Here is a 20,384-nt window from a genome sequence, read left to right as displayed (position 1 = left end):
CCGCCCTGGGCCGCTGGGTGCACGGTGGAACATTCTTACCTGGCTGCCACCACGACTGTTTTCTGAGCTGCACAAATGGTGAAACAGTGTGGAACAGACCGCCCGCTCTCGCCCTCTTCTACCTGTGGCGGGAGAAGAGGCGGGCGTGTGGAGTGAGCCCGGGGCCGGCAGAGCCCGCGCCTGCAGCACAACACAGGTGCCTCGGAAGCCCTGTGCTGGGCAAATCTCTGCTGACTACCAGGGGCTACAGGGGGCATGGGGATCCCCAGGCCACGGCACCTGCCACCCAGGTGGGCGAGCTGTGGGCCGCAGGGCACCGAACTACTCACCGGTGGGTCCAGCACTATTAGCTGAAAGTCAAGCACAGGAAAAAATGTTGAGCATTTTCATTATCAAAAAGGGAAATGGACAGTTTGCTTTATAAACCTGGTACCAAAACCTGACAAAGTTAGCTTCAGAGAAAAACCTAACGGACTGCTCACAGTTCTAAGTGACTCACTGAAGTAACTCCCAAATAAAATACTGTCCAATCAAACCCAAAGCACAGACAAAAAATTGCCCTGTGACCGAGGAAGGGTGCTCCCGGGATGCAACGGTGCTTTGACGCTGGGAAGCCGGCCAGCAGAGGTCTCCCTGTCGGGAGGAGGGCGGTCATTTCTGCAATGCCACATACACCTCAGCTAAAATCCAACGTGTGACTTCTGATGTCTCTCACGTGGAAACAGGAGGAAGCCGTAAACATGACACAGGTTCTCTTTCTGAAGCCAAGACCTGTCACCCTTCCCTCTGCATTCAGGATGAGGCCGGCTGTCTGTTCCCCGAGACCACCCGGTTGCAGACCACCCCCGAAGAGACGGCTTCCCTGTGTGGGGGCCCATGCGATGCCAACCACCAAGCCTCACTCAGGACACAAAAGATCTGAAAGTGTGAGCAGTGGCCAGCAAGAGAAGGTCACGATGTTCGTCTCCCTGTAAGTCAGCACGTAAATGTAATGCCATTGAACTAGAAATCCCGGTGCTGTTTTTGGAAGGAATTTGTCCAAATGATTCCTCAGTTTATCTGGAAGAATTAAATACTTGAAAGTAGCAAAGAACTTTTTAAAAAGGAGGACGAATAAGGGGTGGAGCTTCCCAACACAGCAACCCCCCCCCACATGACAGAACAGTGTGAACTGAGGCTGGCCCGGAGAAATGAGACGGGAGGCCCAGCAGGCACCCCAAGTGTGAAGGCCACAGTGTTTCCATGACGAGGGCAGCCTTGGAGGTCAGAGAGAAACAGGTTCGACAAAGGAAGCTGCGTGCAAGGGGGGACGTGGCACGTCCCCATCTGGTGGCCCGCAAGGAAACACGTTCAGGCAGTTTGTGAGGGAGACTTAAGGAAACTGAATGTATCAGAAGAACAAAAAGGCGCCGGTGTGATCTTGGCACAGGGAAGGACTTCCTGAGCCCGCACTAAGGATGGGAGCCCTGATGGAAAAGATGAACTGATCTGACTATAAAAATGTCTGAATTCCCTCCTTCAGCAAGGATTTGTTGGGACCTCTGTGCCAGGTGCCGTCCCAGGAGGAAGACACGATCACTGTCCAGTGGACTTTCAATTCTACCAGATCACACCAAACCGCAGGCGAGACAAACAGGACTTGCCAGCTGCGGAAGGGATCCGTGGCCTCCGCGAGCGGGTGGCGTCTATAAAATGCGGCACAAATGTGTACGAAGAGCCAACAGACCGACAGAGACCGTGGCAGCAGACACCCGCGTGTCTCCTCGGGGAGGCCCCAGACTCTAGGAGACACGGACTCCGTCAGCCTCCACGACCGTCCAAAAGCTGCGCCACCGGCCGGACTGCGAAGGATGAGGGGTGAGTGCCCAGTGCCCCCCGACGCCGTGGAAAGAGGCTCGGATGCACTTAGTGGGAGGCCGGGTCGTGCGTATGCTCCGGCAGTGATGTGGCGCTGATATTCGGAGCCAGAAAAACGAGTGTGCCCAAGGCTCGAACAACACGTGCCGGGCGTAGAGATGTGTAGAAAGAACAAAATCCAACGGGGTTATTTCTAATTTCGAAAAACTAAATGGAGCCAGAATGTCCAATGTCGGGAAACAGTTCAGAAAGCCAGAGTCTGGCCTCCCAGTCCACTGCCCGTCTCCGTTAAATGTGCACGGAGCCCACCTATTACAAGCACGGGAGACGTTAGGGATGAAGCGCTGAGCAAGAACAAACGAGTTACAGAAGAGCTTGTAGGTGATTGCGCCGTGCCACCCACAGAAATGTTCCCGTACAGACGAAGCCTGAAGGGCACGTTGCAAAATGCCAACAGTGCGTGTTACTTGGTGGCGAAGTTATGAGAGATTTTTATATTTTCCATTTTTTTCTATAATGAAAGTATAATTAAAAAATATACACTTTAGGGGCGCCTGGGTGGCTCAGTCGGTTAAGCGTCCGACTTCAGCTCAGGTCATGATCTCGCGGTCCGTGAGTTCGAGCCCCGCGTCGGGCTCTGGGCTGATGGCTCAGAGCCTGGAGCCTGCTTCCGATTCTGTGTCTCCCTCTCTCTCTGCCCCTCCCTCATTCATGCTCTGTCTCTCTCTCTGTCTCAAAAATAAATAAATGTTAAAAAAAAATTAAAAAAAAAATACACTTTAGAACAGATGGGGTCTGCTTCCAGCGAGGGCAGAGGACTGTGTTCGGACAGGCCCCGTTTTGCCGAGGGTGGGGAAAACCACCAAATGTTACAGGCTCGGGTGCCCAGTGGAAGGAGGCACAGTGCCCAGGAACACGGAGGGCCGGGAAGGGGAAAACACCCTTGAAGAAGGGTGGGGAAATTGAGGCAGACCAGGCAAGTGTAGCAGAGTGGTGTCTGAGCCCCCACCCGTGGGCACCTGGACGGGAGGCTGGCGGGGCTGCAGGAGAGACGCTCAACTGCAGTGTGGCCTGTTCTGGACCAACAGCACAGCTCTGTGGCAAACACCCGAACCTGGCCAGCCATCTTGACTGTTCCCAAAGACGGGGTCCAGGCTGAGTGCAGGTTTACGCTCAAGGGCGAGTGGACAGTGAGTCGATGTGTGTGCGTGAGCCTCTCTGAGACCTTCACGCAGGGTCGTCAGACCACGAACAGCACCGACCACAAAAGGTAAGGCTGGGGAACTGGGTCACGTCAAAACGAAGGGCTCGTCAGAGACCACACTGAAGTGTCTGGCTGAGCCTGTGCTGAGGGGACACAGACATGCTGACCGGTGTGTGGCGTGGACAGAGAGCACGCTGTGCAACAGGGTCACCGGCGGCCCAGGCCCGCTACGGCGGCGCACAGACGGGGTGCGACGTTTCCTGTGGCCAGGTCCTAGAACATGGAGGGAAGGCCCGAGCCCAGCCCCCAGCTACAGCCTGACGACTTGTTGGTGGTGCTGTCTTCCGGTTTTGAAGCTGTGTGCGCATGTGCACGTGTGACAGAACTAGGAACGATCAGACGACGTGAGGAGAACGGCCCATGTGAGAAGGGATGAGCACAAGAGCAGTGAAAGGGGATCGGGGTTTTTTTTTTCAAGAGCTGGGTCGGCCCCATTCCCTGAGCAGCCAACTGGGGTCTCCCATTGTGCCGTCCAAGGAAGGACAGGCCCCCAGGGGAACGGCAGGTGGGCTGGAGCGTGAGGAGGGATAGTAACGACCACCGGCGCGGTGCCTGGCACTCACCAGCATGCCACGGAGAGGAAGGAGGCCCCGGATCCGGAAGTGGCTGGTACCGGTGACCCCTTTGCTTGTGTAGAGCAGCATATCTGAGAACTGAAGACGACAGGCTTTATTACGTGAAGCTTAAAAGCAAGCGACAGGTTTCAATGTCTTAATAGACCAACTTCGGCGCCTGGGGCCTTTATGTGGTTATCAAATTTGCTCAGCTTGCTGGAGATTTGGGGCAAAAAAGGAATTTTTTTTTTCAGTCACACGATTATTTTGACGAGCTGGTAACCACATGAGGCAGCAGATCTCTTAGGCCCGCATGCCCAGTGCCCGCCAGCTGGAGGCGGTGGGGACTTCTGGCTGGTCCTCCGGTCAGGCTCAGCCAGGGTGGCTCAGGCTGGGGTCTCCTAAGTGGCAGGAGGAAGGGAGCCGATCAAGGGGACCCGCCGGGAGGGCCTCTCTGAGGCAAAGCCAGCTCTCAGCAGAACATTCCTGCAGCAACGGGAATGTGGACTTTTCTATCTTCTGGTTTTCTGATGGCCTTGCAGGCAGGCTCCCAGGACACAGAATGAGGCAGGCGCCTCGCTGCGAGTGTTTTGTGCCGTCCTAGGCGGGCTCCTGTCTGACTTGGGGCTGCTTGCCTGGGCCTCAGCACTGGCTCACCGGACACAACCACACCCACCCCACCTACCAGAAAGAACATTCTCTGCTGCAGACCTTTCTTGGTGAGCTTGTGAAGGCAGCCCTCGCGGATGAACTCCTAAAAGAGAGAGATGAGGTCCTATTTGTGCCGAAGGCCACCTCTGCAGGTGGTGTGCTGGCGGGGCTGAGGGCCAGGTGATGTCACCATTTATACTTCTCTGAGCCCGTCTGGATGAGCCACTCACAGGCCCCCGTCCGACCCTTCGACAGTGCCCTCCTACCCAGGACGCTCCATGCTTTTCCGACCTCTTCCCTTCCCCTCCCCCCTCCCTCGCCTGCCTCCCTTGGCATCCAAGTCGGTCCCCAGACTGTCTGCTGAACACCTGCAGCCCCGTCTCGCCACCGGCCAGCTATGCCGAGAGCCTTCATGGAATGCAAAGGGCACTGTTCTTGTTGAGGGGAAGCTTCTGGAAGGTTCAGACACAGAGATACTGGAGTTCAGCTTTGAGGAAAAAGTCGGCCAGAGCAGCCTGAGAATGGGAGGGAGGAAGGGACAGCTGGTTCCCACCAAATGTTCACAGGTAATTAGTGTCAGCTGCCACCTGGGCACTGGCATTTGCAGAAATGATTCCCCAAACCACGCAGGCTTTTCCACCCCAAAGGAATGAGGCCCTGGTGGGAGCCGCCCACACTCGTCCTGGGCTGTCCCTCCACCGAGGAGGAGAGGGTGCGGCCTCTGCCGCCAGGGCCTCATGGCACCACCAGGACCCGGGCACACCCTCACACTTCCCCACCTGCCCCGGAAGCAGCACTTCCCAGGCCCTCGGGCGTCCACACAGGCCTGACTGCCCACACCAATGGCGGGAAGGGTCGGTCCTGGTAATTCCGAAGAATTCCGGTTTGGACAATTTCCAGACATTCTGCTGCCATCTGTCATTCCTTTCAGAGAAGCAGGAGCGTGAGCTTCACACCCTGAGCACTCGCCAGAGACCCCGGCCCTCGAATGGACCAAGTGAGGGCGTAAAACGGAGGACTTCGCGGAACCCCTGCGGACCCACCTGCCCAGCCGCACGCACTCTTCTCACTCTTCTTCGGCTGAGGGTGAGCGGGGAGCCCAGCCCCTTCCTGCGGCCCCCAGTCCTGTTTGCAGGGCTCCTCCCTTCACACAGCCGGCTCCTCCCCCTCTGCCCCGGGGAGCCGCAGGGCAGCAGCCCCTTCTCCGGGGAGTGTGTCCCAGGTCCGTGGCTGCCCTTCCCTCAAACACTGCCTGCGGCGCTGCAGGCTCGCCCCGGGTGGCACTTGCGTCCTGCCTCTTCGACAGGGCCCTGCTGGCCCTCTGGTACCTCATTATCAACTTTCTTCCTAGTTAATAACCCTGGCTCTTAAACTCCTCTGCTCACGTCTCTCGTGTGGCTTCTGTCTCTGACATGAGCATTTAAGCAAGCAGGGAGACCAGGAGCCCTGAGTCATGAAGACGTTAGAGGTTTGGGCTAAAAACAACTATGGCAGCAAGTGTTTGCAGACCAGCCACTTCATGCCAGGCGCTGAGCCAAGCAGCTGCCATCAGTCCCCTGTGGCCCCAGACGTGGAGCAACTTGCCGGGCCACACAGAGACCCCGCCCGGTTTTCCAGTCCCTGTAGTGACGGTCCCCTGGGCCACCACTGATAACCCATTGAGTGGAGCACCGAGAGAAACAGCCTGTATTGAGAGCCCTACTGACCTCCAGGAGCTCACAGCCAGCCGCAACCCTCAGCCACGTGGCAAGGAGAGAAAGGACACAGAGCTGTCTGGGTACCAACCAAAGCCCTGACTCCAGGAGGTCAGAACCTTCCTGTACATAAAAAAATTTTTAATGTTTTATTTACTTTTGAGAAAGAGAGAGAGAGAAACAGTGCTCGAGCAGGGGAGGGGCCGAGAGAGGGGGAGACACAGAATCCGAAGCAGGCTCCAAGCTCTGAGCTGTCAGCACAGAACCGGATGCGGGGCTCGAACTCAGGAACCGCGAGATCATGACCTGAGCCAAAGTTGGACGCTCAACAGACTGACCCACCCAGGCTCCCCCTTCCTATACATTTTAGTGTAACTCATTTCTTTTCTTTGTGACCCCACATTCTCCATACCTTCTAACAAGGCGAACACGGACACATGACTTACACACCACAATCTAATTTGTGTTAAGATGAGACACATCCCCCATGCAACCCTTAAAAAGGTCTTCTTAGGTTGACAGTACTAAGTTCAAAGCAAAAAGCATTAGTGGCGAAGCAAGGAGCAAGCAGCCAGGAGACATGTAGACCCATGGAAGGGAACTAGGGTTCAAAAAGAAACCTGCATATCTGTGTCTATGGACAGTTCAACAAATGGTGCTGGGAACAGTAGATGTCCACGTGGGAAAGAATGGAGTGGGACCCTTACCTCACACCACACATAAAAATGAACTAAAAATGGATCAAATCTAAATATAAGAGCTGAGGGGAGCCTGGGTAGCTCAGTTGGTTGACTTTGGCTCAGGACATGATCTCACTGTTCGTGAGTTGGAGCCCACGTCGGGCCATCTGCTGTCAACATGGAGTCCACTTTGGATCCTCTGTCTGTAACCTCCCCTGCTCATGCACTCTCTCAAAAATAAATAAACATTAACAAATATAAGAGCTGAAACACAGAAAGCTTCTAGAAGAAAACACAGATGTATATTTTCACACTGTGGACTGGGCAGTGATGTCTCAGCTGTGACACCTAAAGCACGAGCAACCCAAGAGAGAATAGGTAAATTGGATTTCGTGAAAATCAAAAATCTCTGGGGGCGCCCGGGTAGCTCAGTCGGTCAAGCATCCAACTCCCACTCAGGTCGTGATCTCACAGTCCGTGAGTTCGAGCCCTGTGTCGGGCTCTGTGCTGACAGCTTGGAGCTTGGAGCCCCGTTTGGATTCTGTGTCTCCCTCTCTCTGCCCCTCCCCCACTCACAGTCACTCTCTCTCAAAAGTAAATAAACATTAAAAACCATTTTAAAAAAATAAATAAAAAAATTTAAGAAATCCCTAAAAACAAAACCCAACACCTTCTGTGTTGTGATACCATCGAGAAAGTGAAAAAACACCCCACAGAATGGGAGGGCATCTTTGCAAATCCTATTCTGGTAAGTGTCTGGTATCCAGAACAGATAAAGAATCTCGCAACTCAACAGCCAAAAGACGACCCGGGTGGAGAAAAGGATCCGAAGTGGCATTTTGCCAAAGAAGGCACACAAACGGCCGACAAACACACAACAAAAACCTTGGCATCCGCTGTGTGAGAAACGCAAATCGTGACCCCGGTGAGACACCCTGTGTAGCAGCCCGATGCCTAGACTCACAGGGACAGGGCACAGAGAAACCGGAATCCCAACACACCCCTGGTGGGAACGTAAAGCTGTCCGGTAACTCTGAAAGACTTTGGAAAACTGGCAGTTTCTCAAAAGGTTAAACCCAGTTCCCATACAACCCAGCAGATCCACCCCTAAGTGTCTACCCAGGAGAACTGGACACGTGTTCACAGATGGACCTGCGTGGCAGGGACAGACGTTCACAGCAGCGTTGCTCACGGTCCCCGTTAGGGGGAGCAGCCCAAGAGTCCACCAGCAGATGAACGGATACAGAGAGCGTGCTGTATGCAGAGAACAGAATTTACAGCCACAAAAGCGAGTGAGGCCCTGACGTGCTACAACATGAACCCGGAAGCATGATGCTCAGCGAAAGAAGCCAGACGCAAAGGCCACACAGTGATTCCACTTAGAGGAAACGTCCAGAAGAGGCAAATGCACGGAAAGTGGATTAGTAGCTGCCGTGGATTGGGGACGGGGGAGGGGAGTGGCTAACAGGTGCGGGGTTTCTTTCCCGGGGGATGAAAATGTTCTAGAATTAGCGATGCTGATTGCACAACCTTGTGGACACCCTAAAGACCACTGGACTGTACACTTTGGAAAGATGAATTCTGCGGTATGTGACCCAGGTCTCAATTACACGCAATGAAGTGAAAAAGAACAAGGTTGGAGGCATCACAATCCCAGATGTCAAGACGTACCACAAAGAGGGAGTCATCAAAACAGTGTGGTACCGGCACAAACACAGACACATAGAGCAGTGGAGCAGAATAGAGCCCAGAGATAAACCCATGATCATATGGCCATTAACCTTTGACAAAAGGTGCAAGGATATACAGTGGGGAAAAGACGGTCTCTTCAACAAACAGTGCCGGGAAAACTGGACTACTTTCTCACACCATACACAAAAATAAGTTTGAAATGGACTAAAGACCTAAATGTGAGGCCTGAAACCATACAAATCCTAGAAGAGGTAACTTCAGAATAATTTCTCTGACATGGGCCTTAGCAACATCTTTCTAGATATCTCTCTTGAGGCAAGGGAAACATAAGCAAAACTAAACTATTAGGACTACATCAAAATAAGTTTTTGCATAGCAAAGGAAACAGCAAAACAAAAAGGCAATCTACTGAATGGGAGAACATATTTGCAAATGACATATCTGAGAAAGGATTAGTATCGAAAATATATAAAAACTTACACAACTCAATATGAAAAAATAATCCAAGGTATGAACAGAAATTTCTCCAAAGACATCCTCATGGCCAACAGACACATGAAAAGATGCTCAATGTCACTCATCACTAGGGAAGTGCAAATGGAAACCACAAGATACTACCTCACACCTGTTGGAATGACTTAAAAACACAAGAAACAATAGGTGTTGATGAGGATGTGGAGAAACGGGAACCCTCGTGCACTGCTGGTGGGAGTGCAAACTGGTGCAGCCACTCTGGAGAACAGTGTGGAGGTTCCTCAAAAAATTAAAAATAGAACTCCCCTACGAGCCAGTAATTCCACTATGGTTATTTACCCAAAGAATATGGAAACACTATTTGAAAAGATATCCGCACTTCTAAGTTCACTACCGCATCATCTACAATAGCCCAGATATAAAAGCAACCCAAGTCCACCGACTGATGAATGGATAAAGAAGACGTGGTGTATAGATAAGATGGGGTATTACTCAGCCATAAAAAAGAATGAAATCTTGCCATTTGCAAACACGTGGATGGATCTAGAGAATATCATGCTAAGCGAAAGAAGTCAGAGAATGATAAATACCATATGATCTCACTCGTACGTAGAATTTAAGAAACAAATGAAAAAAAAAGGAGACAACCCCCGCCCCCCCCCCCCCCCCCCCCCGGCAAAGACTCTTACCTATAGAGAACACACTGGTAGTTCCCAGAGGGGAGGTGGGTGGGCAGATGGGTAAAACAGGTGAGGGGGATTGAGAGCCCACTCACCGTGAGGAGCACAGAACCATCACTGTATTGCACACACGAAGCTAACACAACAATGTATTGTGAACTACACTGGCTAAAAACCAAACAATTAGGTGACCATCTCAAAAAACTTCCTCGAAGTCACTCACCCTGCCGGGAGTGATGAGATTCTCTATGCCGATCAAGTCCCGCTGCAGCTCTGTCAGCTTCTGGAGGTTTTCCAGCCGGGCAAGGCTGTGCTGGAGTGTGGAGGTCACCTCTGTGATGGCCTGGAGGGCATCTGTGAGGAGAGACCCCTTAGTACAGGCACCGGGGAAGGTGGGCATGGAAGGAACCCTCCACCCACACCTCTGCAACAGGAACTGGCATTTTAAAAGGCAGTTTTAACCCAAGGAACATTCTACTCCCAACTCCTCACGGGACTGCCGTCCATGGTTTGCAGCTGCCAGGGACAGCACGTGGGGGTCCCTGCAGATGCCTCGAAATTTGGACCTGTTCCGTCCAAACCACTGACTAGCTAACGCTCCGGCTTGGAAAACGGGAAGATGGTCTTTGTGAATAATTGCCGTTCTGGGCACAGCCGTATTTGTTTTTTACGGAGAACTAGCTACTGTAGTTGAAAGGTGAATAATTCGCATCTTCACAACCTTTGTCCTTTTTCTCCTTCAATCGAGAAACACGTGCCAATCTTGTAGTTCCAGCACAGATATGAAGGTTTATCATCAGGACGGGAAACTCATTCAGACAAAGCACAAAAGCAGCCACGGAGGGTGGCCTTCACCACGCAGCCCTGAGCAGGCCACACCGGGAGCAGCCGCTTGGCCAGAGCAGAGTGGCCACATTTTGTTTCCTTTTGGGGACGGCTCAGAGAAGCTTCCACCCTCCCGCCAGAACCTCCGCTGACAGCCTGGCCACTGCCTGGTGCGCCCAAGAGGCACAGCGGGAGCTGTCTGCACCCTCAGCTCCGCCCCTGCAGGTCGGTTGCTCCCAGCGGGGTGCCCACCCCTGCCTCACAGCTTTAAGAGGATCAAATCGGATAAGAAAGCACGCGCTTTGATGAGCCACTCCTCGGGAGGAACCGCTGGGAGAGCCCCAGGGACGGTGCACGCCCCTGAGCGCCTGCGGCATCCGGCCTTGCTGTGCTGCAGGGCTCCCGTTGAGTCTGGACGCGGGGGCACACGGATGCTTGCTTTGCCCTGCCGGTGCACCGCGGGCTGCCTCGCCGGTGTCCCTCGCTCTCAGACGCCTTGTGTGCATGGAGCACAGGGCCGGAACGTGGGCTCGCACTGCACCTTTGTTGGCTGTGGAAGCTGGGGACACGTGTCTGACCTACTGCCAAACTGATGTCCCCAGGCCCACCTGTGCCTGAGTCTCCACAGAATCACAGTGATGTCGAGGGATCAGACACACACGAGTGGCCCCGAGCCAGTGCCAGGCAGCGCCCTCAGGAAACCCTTACTGAACGAAAGATAAAATAACAACACAAGGGGCTCCCGGGTGGCTCGGTCGGTTAAACGCCTGACATCAGCTCGGGTCATGATCTCGCGGTCTGTGAGTTCGAGCCCCGCGTCGGGCTCTGTGCCGACAGCTCGGAGCCTGGAGCCTGCTTTGCATTCTGTGCCCCCCTGTCTCTGATCCTCTCCTGCTCACACTCTGTGTGTGTCTCTCTCTCTCTCTCTCAAAAATAAATAAACATTAACAAAATAAAAATAAAAAAACACAACGCGAGCCTCAACCTAAAGGGATCCCCTTTCGCCCAACAGGTTCGAGGAAGCCCTGCAGGTCGGGGAACAGGTGGGAAGGGGCCCCGACCGCTGCTGTCAGCTAAGCATGTGTTTCGTCCATGGCTTTCCCAGTGCTCCAGAGATGGCCAGGCTCTGAGGCAAACCCATCCAGGCTGTCGGGTTATCAACACTGTGTCATGTTACCAATTTACACAGCACGTTCAGACACGCAACCTTGCTGGGTTTTTGCATCAGCAAAACCCCAGCCCTCTCGTGCATCAGCCCGGGGATGGGTTCCACCAAGTGGGAAGCCGGTGGTAGCGAGCGGGCCCCACCCCCTCCGCTTGCACTGGCCTCCCTGCCGTGTCCCGGAGCCCGGGCCTCCGCTGCCGGCACCGCCCGCCCCACGGCCAACGGACTTTTATAAACGCTCCGTACTTGTATCGCCCTAAATGTGCTTGCGAGGGTTTCCCACAATTTTGTCCTTTTATCGAGCAGAAAGCCCTTGCTTTTGGAATGAAGAGGAAGGGAGATGTCAGTGTCCTATGACACATTAGAAAGTATCTTATTTACTCCCTTCGGGACTAGGTGGGGACCAGCTAAATAATCTTTCATCTTCCAATGACGGTAGGGGACTCGCACAAAGGCTGGCACCAGAAGCGCACAACTAGAGGTCGTCTGTAGGCTTAAAAGCTCTGGGTCTATGCTCCTTTGTCCCCTTAACACAAATAAAAATGACCAAGCTCATTAATATCAGAAGCTTCTGATGGGCCATGCTGGCTCAAATGCTTGACTTTTAGAGCCAAGGCTTCAAGGCCAGAAAGGGTCAGCTTTCTGCTGCTCTCTACCGGCAGTGGACTTGGGTGGGTGGGGGGGGATCCCCCCACAGCAGAAGGCCACTGTGACTTTGCGAGGCGATCGGAGTCCTTCCCTGCACTGCGCAGACGTGCAGAGAAGATCCCTGCCCTGGAGTGGCAGAGCTAAAGGACAGGCACCCACCTCTCCGGCAGCTGCGGCCAGACCAGCCCTCCCAGGGGGGAAGCCACGCGCTCCCCAGTTCCCAGTAAGAAAGCCAGCATGCTGCCCTGTAGCCGGGCCTCTGGCACCCGTCCACACCGGCTCTGGGCCACACCGGCTCCCGCCTGTCCGGCCCACACTCACCACGGCAGTCCGCGTAGTCATGGTGCCCGGGCTCATAGCGGCCGCACAGCCGGCTCAGCAGCAGGCGGTAGTGCACCAGCCGCTGGATGGGCTTCAGCAGGAACGCATTCAGGGGCAAGTAGCAGACTTTCTGGAGCTCAAACTCTTTGTACACCGTCTCCAGCTTCTTAAAGCGTTTGGTGGCCTTTTCCAGTTCCGTCAGGACTTCATCGTGCCTTTGGAAGTAGCTGGTGAACTCCTGTTGGGGCATAAAAGGGAGGGCCTTAGGTTAGGAGGGCGGGAGAGGGGGGCCCGCGTGGACAGCCTGGTCAGCCGGAAATCTCAGTGGGGCAAGACAGAAAAGAACGGCCGGTGCGCGTGCGACCAGACGGCACTCAGACGGGAGTGTGGTGAGGGGACACGGGGTGTTAGCCCCACTTTACAGAGGAAGGGCTGGGGCTGAGAGGGCCGTAACCTGCGTCACACGACACAGTGGTGCTGGGCGGCAGGGAAACAGACCAGGCCCCCTCTGCCCTCAGCCCCGAAGAGGCCGTAGGTCCCAGCCACGCGCAGAGCAGAGCGGGTGTTCGAGCCACTTGTTGGAGTGGGAATGATCACTCCTAATATTCTTACAGCACAAATCAAAGCACACGTGTATGGATTCTGAGTATTATACAGATAATCCCAGCCAGTCCCTCTCTACCTTCTAGAAGGTTTCAATGTTAAATCAGTTCGTTTTACTAATGTTACACATAACGTCTGTGGTACGATAACCTCGAGCAGATTCGTGTGTGTTTTGATTTTAAATTTGTGCGAGTGCTTTTGGGATAGAAATGACGGATTTGCTACCTGGCTCAGAAAACCAAACAAGTCTCAGGGTAAGAGAAGGGGCTCCGAGCAGGGCGCTCTGAAGACAGAACTGAGGGGTCTGTGGGCCCCCCAGGCTTCTAGGAGTGGGGCCTACGATATGTCAGGAGTCTGGCTGGACTGGCTGGAAGGCAGGACGGGCCTGGGATGGAGGCGGCGGCCAGCCCTGCGAGGGGCCATGAGGGCTCGGAAGCCCAGAGCAGTACCAGTGGGTTTGAGTCCCCGGGCAGGACGCTGCAGGGCTGCTCCACGATGAGCATGTGGGTGGGGCACCTGCCCCAGGTGTGTTTAGCCAGAGTGAGACCCCTGAACAGCGAAAGCACGGCTGGCCCCATTGTTTTCCACACCGGTGACAACTGGTCCTGATGAGAAGACGTGCTGCTTCTGCCACGTCGCTGACCTCGCTCCCCAGAGTCGCTCGGTATTTCCCGTGGCACATTCCCCTCAGGGAGCTCTAACACGTCTGAGGGAAAAAACCTGAACTATAAGCCAGCAGACCTGTGTGCAAAGACCCACTGCCAGCCTAGACACGTCCTGCACATCCTACTGCAGCTGGTGAGCTCAGCAAGGACAGCGACAACTATACGGGTCAACTGTGGATCATGGATCAGCAGGCATCGGGAGCGCCAGCCCTCAGCACGCTATTCCCTCTCATGCTGTCCCGAGGGAACACTGCTCTAAGGGCAATGCTGTCCTTAGGGGAAGGGTGTCTGAGGAGAATGATGTCCTGATGCCCTGAAGAGGAAGCTGCACTAAGGGGACCCTGTCTTTAGGGTCTGCAGCCTTTTTTCAAAAAAATTTTTAGGGGCACCCGGTGGCTCAGTTGGTTGAGCGTCTTTCATTCAGGTCATGATCTCGCGGTTCGTGAGTTCAAGCCCCGTGTCAGGCTCTGTGCTGACAGCTTGGAGTCTGCAGCCTGCTTCTGTGTCTCCCTCTCTGTCTCTCTGCCCCTCCCCACTCGTGCTTGCTCTCTCTTTCTCTCTCTCAAAAATAAACATTAAAAAAAACTTTAAAAAAATGAAGTAAAAAAAAATTTTAAGTGTATTTATTTTGAGAGGGACAGAAACAGTGCGAGTGGGGGAGGGACAGAGAGGGACCGAATCCCAAGAAGGCTTTGTGCTGCCAGCACAGAGCCTGACCCGGTGCTCGAACTCATGAAACCTCAAGATCATGACCTGAGCTGAAACCAAGAGTTGACTTATAACTGACTGGGCAACCCAGGCATCCCGAGGTTTTGCAGCCCTGAGGGAAAAGCTATCCTGAAGGGAATGGTGACCTGAGAACCCTGATCTGAAGGGAATTTCATCCTGACTTTTGTGTCATTCTAAGGTAAAAACTGCCCAGAAGGAAAGGCTACTATGAAGAAAACTTTGTCCTGAGCAAAATGCTGCCCTGAGGGGAACACTGCTGGGAGGGGAAAAATGACCTGAGGGGAAAACTGTCCTGAGGTGGATGCTTTCTGAGGGAAAACTCTGAGGTGAACACTATCCTGAGGAGAAAACTCCCCTGGAAAGAGCTGTCCTGAGGGGATAAATGACCTGAGGTGAATTCTGTCCTGAGGCAAACACTATCCTGAGAGGAAGGCTGTCCTGAGGAGAACACTGTCCAGTCCTGAGGGGAACGCTGTCCTGAGGGGAATGCAGTCTGGTTCTGAGAGGAATGCTGTCCTGATAGGAACACTGTCCAGTCCTGAGGGGAACGCTGTCCTGAGAGGAAGGCTGTCCTGAGGAGAACACTGTCCAGTCCTGAGGGGAACGCTGTCCTGAGGGGAATGCAGTCTGGTCCTGAGGGGAAGGCTGTCCTGATAGGAACACTGTCCAGTCCTGAGGGGAACGCTGTCCTGAGGGGAATGCAGTCCAGTCCTGAGGGTAAAGCTGTCCTGAGGGGAACGCTGTCCTGAGGGGAATGCAGTCCAGTCCTGAGGGGAAGGCTGTCCTGAGGGGAATGCAGTCCAGTCCTGAGGGGAAGGCTGTCCTGAGGGGAACGCTGTCCAGTCCTGAGGGGAACGCTGTCCTGAGGGGAATGCAGTCCGGTCCTGAGGGGAAGGCTGTCCTGAGGGGAACGCTGTCCAGTCCTGAGGGGAATGCTGTCCTGAGGGGAATGCAGTCCAGTCCTGAGGGGAATGCTGTCCTGAGGGGAACACTGTCCAGTCCTGAGGGGAACGCTGTCCTGAGGGGAATGCAGTCCAGTCCTGAGGGGAAGGCTGTCCTGAGGGGAACACTGTCCAGTCCTGAGGGGAACGCTGTCCTGAGGGGAATGCAGTCCAGTCCTGAGGGGAATGCTGTCCTGAGGGGAACGCTGTCCAGTCCTGAGGGGAACGCTGTCCTGAGGGGAATGCAGTCCAGTCCTGAGGGGAAGGCTGTCCTGAGGGGAACACTGTCCAGTCCTGAGGGGAATGCTGTCCTGAGGGGAATGCAGTCCAGTCCTGAGGGTAAAGCTGTCCTGAGGGGAACACTGTCCAGTCCTGAGGGGAATGCTGTCCTGAGGGGAATGCAGTCCAGTCCTGAGGGGAACGCTGTCCTGAGGGGAATGCAGTCCAGTCCTGAGGGGAAGGCTGTCCTGAGGGGAACACTGTCCAGTCCTGAGGGGAACGCTGTCCTGAGGGGAATGCAGTCCAGTCCTGAGGGGAATGCTGTCCTGAGGGGAATGCAGTCCAGTCCTGAGGGGAATGCTGTCCTGAGGGGAATGCAGTCCGGTCCTGAGGGGAATGCTGTCCTGAGGGGAATGCAGTCCAGTCCTGAGGGGAAGGCTGTCCTGAGGGGAACACTGTCCAGTCCTGAGGGGAATGCTGTCCTGAGGGGAATGCAGTCCAGTCCTGAGGGGAATGCTGTCCTGAGGGGAATGCAGTCCAGTCCTGAGGGGAAGGCTGTCCTGAGGGGAACACTGTCCAGTCCTGAGGGGAACGCTGTCCTGAGGGGAATGCAGTCCAGTCCTGAGGGGAATGCTGTCCTGAGGGGAATGCAGTCCAGTCCTGAGGGGAATGCTGTCCTGAGGGGAACGCTGTCCAGTCCTGAGGGGAACGCTGTCCTGAGGGGAATGCTGTCCTGAGGGGAACGCTGTCCAGTCCTGAGGGGAACGCTGTCCTGAGGGGAATGCAGTCCAGTCCTGAGGGGAAGGCTGTCCTGAGGGGAACACTGTCCAGTCCTGAGGGGAACGCTGTCCTGAGAGGAAGGCTGTCCTGAGGAGAACACTGTCCAGTCCTGAGGGGAACGCTGTCCTGAGGGGAATGCCTTCCAGTCCTGAGGGTAAAGCTGTCCTGAGGGGAATGCAGTCCAGTCCTGAGGGGAAGGCTGTCCTGAGGGGAACACTGTCCAGTCCTGAGGGGAATGCTGTCCTGAGGGGAATGCCTTCCAGTCCTGAGGGGAAGGCTGTCCTGAGGGGAATGCAGTCCAGTCCTGAGGGGAAGGCTGTCCTGAGGAGAACACTGTCCAGTCCTGAGGGGAATGCTGTCCTGAGGGGAATGCAGTCCAGTCCTGAGGGGAAGGCTGTCCTGAGGGGAACACTGTCCAGTCCTGAGGGGAATGCTGTCCTGAGGGGAATGCCTTCCAGTCCTGAGGGGAAGGCTGTCCTGAGGGGAATGCAGTCCAGTCCTGAGGGGAAGGCTGTCCTGAGGAGAACACTGTCCAGTCCTGAGGGGAATGCTGTCCTGAGGGGAATGCAGTCCAGTCCTGAGGGGAAGGCTGTCCTGAGGGGAACACTGTCCAGTCCTGAGGGGAATGCTGTCCTGAGGGGAATGCAGTCCGGTCCTGAGGGTAAAGCTGTCCTGAGGGGAATGCAGTCCAGTCCTGAGGGGAAGGCTGTCCTGAGGGGAACACTGTCCAGTCCTGAGGGGAATGCTGTCCTGAGGGGAATGCAGTCCAGTCCTGAGGGGAATGCTGTCCTGAGGGGAATGCCTTCCAGTCCTGAGGGTAAAGCTGTCCTGAGGGGAATGCAGTCCAGTCCTGAGGGGAAGGCTGTCCTGAGGGGAACACTGTCCAGTCCTGAGGGGAATGCTGTCCTGAGGGGAATGCCTTCCAGTCCTGAGGGTAAAGCTGTCCTGAGGGGAATGCAGTCCAGTCCTGAGGGGAACGCTGTCCTGAGGGGAATGCAGTCCGGTCCTGAGGGGAAGGCTGTCCTGAGGGGAACGCTGTCCAGTCCTGAGGGGAACGCTGTCCTGAGGGGAATGCAGTCCGGTCCTGAGGGGAAGGCTGTCCTGAGGGGAACGCTGTCCAGTCCTGAGGGTAAAGCTGTCCTGAGGGGAATGCAGTCCAGTCCTGAGGGGAAGGCTGTCCTGAGGGGAACACTGTCCAGTCCTGAGGGGAATGCTGTCCTGAGGGGAATGCAGTCCAGTCCTGAGGGGAATGCTGTCCTGAGGGGAATGCCTTCCAGTCCTGAGGGTAAAGCTGTCCTGAGGGGAATGCAGTCCAGTCCTGAGGGGAAGGCTGTCCTGAGGGGAACACTGTCCAGTCCTGAGGGGAATGCTGTCCTGAGGGGAATGCCTTCCAGTCCTGAGGGTAAAGCTGTCCTGAGGGGAATGCAGTCCAGTCCTGAGGGGAACGCTGTCCTGAGGGGAATGCAGTCCGGTCCTGAGGGGAAGGCTGTCCTGAGGGGAACGCTGTCCAGTCCTGAGGGGAACGCTGTCCTGAGGGGAATGCAGTCCGGTCCTGAGGGGAAGGCTGTCCTGAGGGGAACGCTGTCCAGTCCTGAGGGGAATGCTGTCCTGAGGGGAATGCAGTCTGGTCCTGAGGGGAAAACTGCCCTGGGGCAAACACTGTCCTGATGGGAACACAATCCTGAGGGGAAAACTGCCTCAGGCGAGTGCTGTCCTGAGGGGAACACTGTCATGAGGCATATGCTCTTTACAGGAGAATGCTGCTCTGTGGCTAATGCAGTCCTAAGGGAAAGCTATTCTAAGGGAGTCTGTCCTGAGAGGAAAACTGTGCTGAGGTGAATGCTGTCCTGAGGAGAAAACTCACCTGAAGGGAAATCTGTCCTGAGTGGAATACTGACCTGGGGTGAACCATGTTCTAGGGGAATCGTATCCTGAGGTGAACAGTGTTCTCAGGTGAATGCTGTCTTGTGGGGAAAACGGCCCTGGGGCAAATCCTTAGGGGTACGCTATCCTGAGGGGAGCTATTCTTGGATGAACACTGTCCTGAAGAGAACTGAAGGGAATGCTGTCCTGAGTGGAATGCTGTCTTGAGGGGAAAACTGCCCCGGGGAGAAACATGTCCTGCCTACAAAACTGTCCTGATGTGAACGCTGTCCTGAGGGGAAAGCTTCCCCGAGGGGAAAGCTGTGTTGAGGGGATAACTGCTGCTCTGAGGGCAACGCTGAGGGCGCACTGTCATTTGCTAGGTATGGAGTTATCACACCAACACGTGGTACCTTTAACTGATGCATGTTCCTGAGCAGGATGTCCCCGATTCGTTGATGGCCGCCTGTGGAATGGGCACTGGAAGACCCTTCCCTGGAGTGGACAGAGATGGACAAGTACGGTCAAAACCTTGTTAAAACTTGCGAGCTGTACTTTGACGCTAGTGTGCCTGGCTGTCCTAGTCTTAGAATGGCAGTGAGATGCTTCAAGGTGGGAGGCCCGTATTTGACAGAAGACGGTAATGAGGCAAACAAGTGGATCTACCTTTACTTCATTCTCTCTTACGGAAAAGGAAGAATAAAAGTGGCTGTTGTTACAGGTCTACCCCTCCCACAAGTTCTAAACATATGCTTCGACCAAACAATGGTTCTTGCGAGTTCGTTTCGGAAGCTGGGAATTTCCTGAGGGCAGTGATGTAGCTACATCGGCGGAGCTGGCCGTGTGGGGGTCCAGGGCAGGGGCCGCCCACGCGTGCAGGGTGTTACCAGAGTGCCAGCCTCTGCTCCACCTCGCGCAGGAAGCCTCTGTGGAACTCGTAGATGGGGTCTATGTTGGAGAAGAGCAGGGTCATCAGCTCTGCAGGCATGGCGTCCTCCTTGACCACCGCACTGCGGAACCACTGCAGGAAGAGCTCAGGGTGACCGAGGAACCTCGCCCCCGATGGTCTGTAGCCATAGCACACACGGCACCGATCCCGGATTCCCCAGTGTTCAAATCGGTGCTACAGCTATCCTCTTGGCTGATCACCCAATTTTCGCAACATACGAAAACAGTTCTGGGTGAAAAGCTTCAAATGGATACTAGTTTTACAAAAAAACTTGGACTCACTATTCTGACTCTATTCTTAGACAGGCTTGAAGGCAAACATGTTTAATAGAACATAAACATGCACATCTCATGGTGGCCAAGAGCTACTTCTCAGGACAGATGCTCTATTTCTGGTGTCGATTATATTAAAGAAGACAAAGTAACAAAGGATTTAGGTCTCATACCACAGTGAGAACTTCTAAATCCTTCAGGTATGTTCGTTCTGTAGCGAGAATCTCCTTCACTATGAAATAGGCCTCCTCTGCTGCCATGCTCTGCAAGAGGCACAGACAGTGTGAGCGTGTGTCTGTCGGCCACGTCGCCCACGCTCACAGCTCTTGCTTTCTTCTGCCCAAGCTGACATCATTGTGCGCTTTTCATCTGTAATTCCTGAAGGGATTTACTTGTGAGTCCAAACATAAGCCCAGATGGATCTCCTTCACATGTTTTTCCCATTTTATGTTATTTTTTTGGAGGGAGAAAAAAAAAATCACTGTTCAAACATCAACATGTTCTGAAGCTTATTACTGGTTTTGTAACGAAATTATTGTTCTGGTATCGCTGCCAGGGGTGTAGCTGGTTAACAGATACATGTGTCCGTATACACGCATGTATGTGACTAGAAACGATTAAGCTGAACTCACAAAAAAGTCATTAAAGTTGCCAAACATTCTCACTGTGCCCAGTGTCAGAGCACCAGGCCGGCTAACACGCTTTGAGTGCAGGGCCAGAGATGACCCCGCCCTGGAGCTCCGAATTCTCCGTCGTCACGGCCTCTGCCTGACTCTAGGGTGCCGGCAGCCAAATCAGCAGGGAGGGGACCCGACCCTCGGGAGCAGGAAGGGCTGCCGCAGGCCCCCCTGGGAACCT

The 20,384-nt window shown here is 54.5% G+C and overlaps 1 protein-coding gene across 12 annotated transcripts in view; it reads right to left on the bottom strand.

Annotated features, from left to right (window-relative positions):
* Nucleotides 1-20,384, bottom strand: part of FARP2 (FERM, ARH/RhoGEF and pleckstrin domain protein 2) — a 110,094-nt gene that overhangs the window by 3,801 nt on the left and 85,909 nt on the right. For 4 of the 12 annotated variants that reach the window (XM_047846587.1, XM_047846588.1, XM_047846590.1 and 1 more), the window contains exons 15-22: nucleotides 19,700-19,789; nucleotides 19,193-19,326; nucleotides 18,719-18,800; nucleotides 12,506-12,743; nucleotides 9,770-9,900; nucleotides 4,361-4,429; nucleotides 3,685-3,774; nucleotides 40-350 (exon numbers count right to left, since the gene is read on the bottom strand). In XM_047846587.1, coding sequence (XP_047702543.1) covers nucleotides 40-350; nucleotides 3,685-3,774; nucleotides 4,361-4,429; nucleotides 9,770-9,900; nucleotides 12,506-12,743; nucleotides 18,719-18,800; nucleotides 19,193-19,326; nucleotides 19,700-19,789 — 1,145 coding nt within the window. Of the gene's footprint in view, nucleotides 1-39; nucleotides 351-2,525; nucleotides 3,775-4,360; nucleotides 4,430-9,769; nucleotides 9,901-12,505; nucleotides 12,744-18,718; nucleotides 18,801-19,192; nucleotides 19,327-19,699; nucleotides 19,790-20,384 lie in introns of those variants that run through there. The other 8 variants (XR_007149581.1, XM_047846597.1, XM_047846592.1 and 5 more) reach the window with 6 other exon arrangements.

Source organism: Prionailurus viverrinus, unplaced genomic scaffold (genome assembly GCF_022837055.1).
Source record: "Prionailurus viverrinus isolate Anna unplaced genomic scaffold, UM_Priviv_1.0 scaffold_39, whole genome shotgun sequence".
NCBI lineage: Eukaryota > Metazoa > Chordata > Mammalia > Carnivora > Felidae > Prionailurus > Prionailurus viverrinus.
The sequence above is the reverse complement of the archived record's forward strand: the minus strand, read 5'-3'. Positions and strand labels throughout refer to the sequence as shown.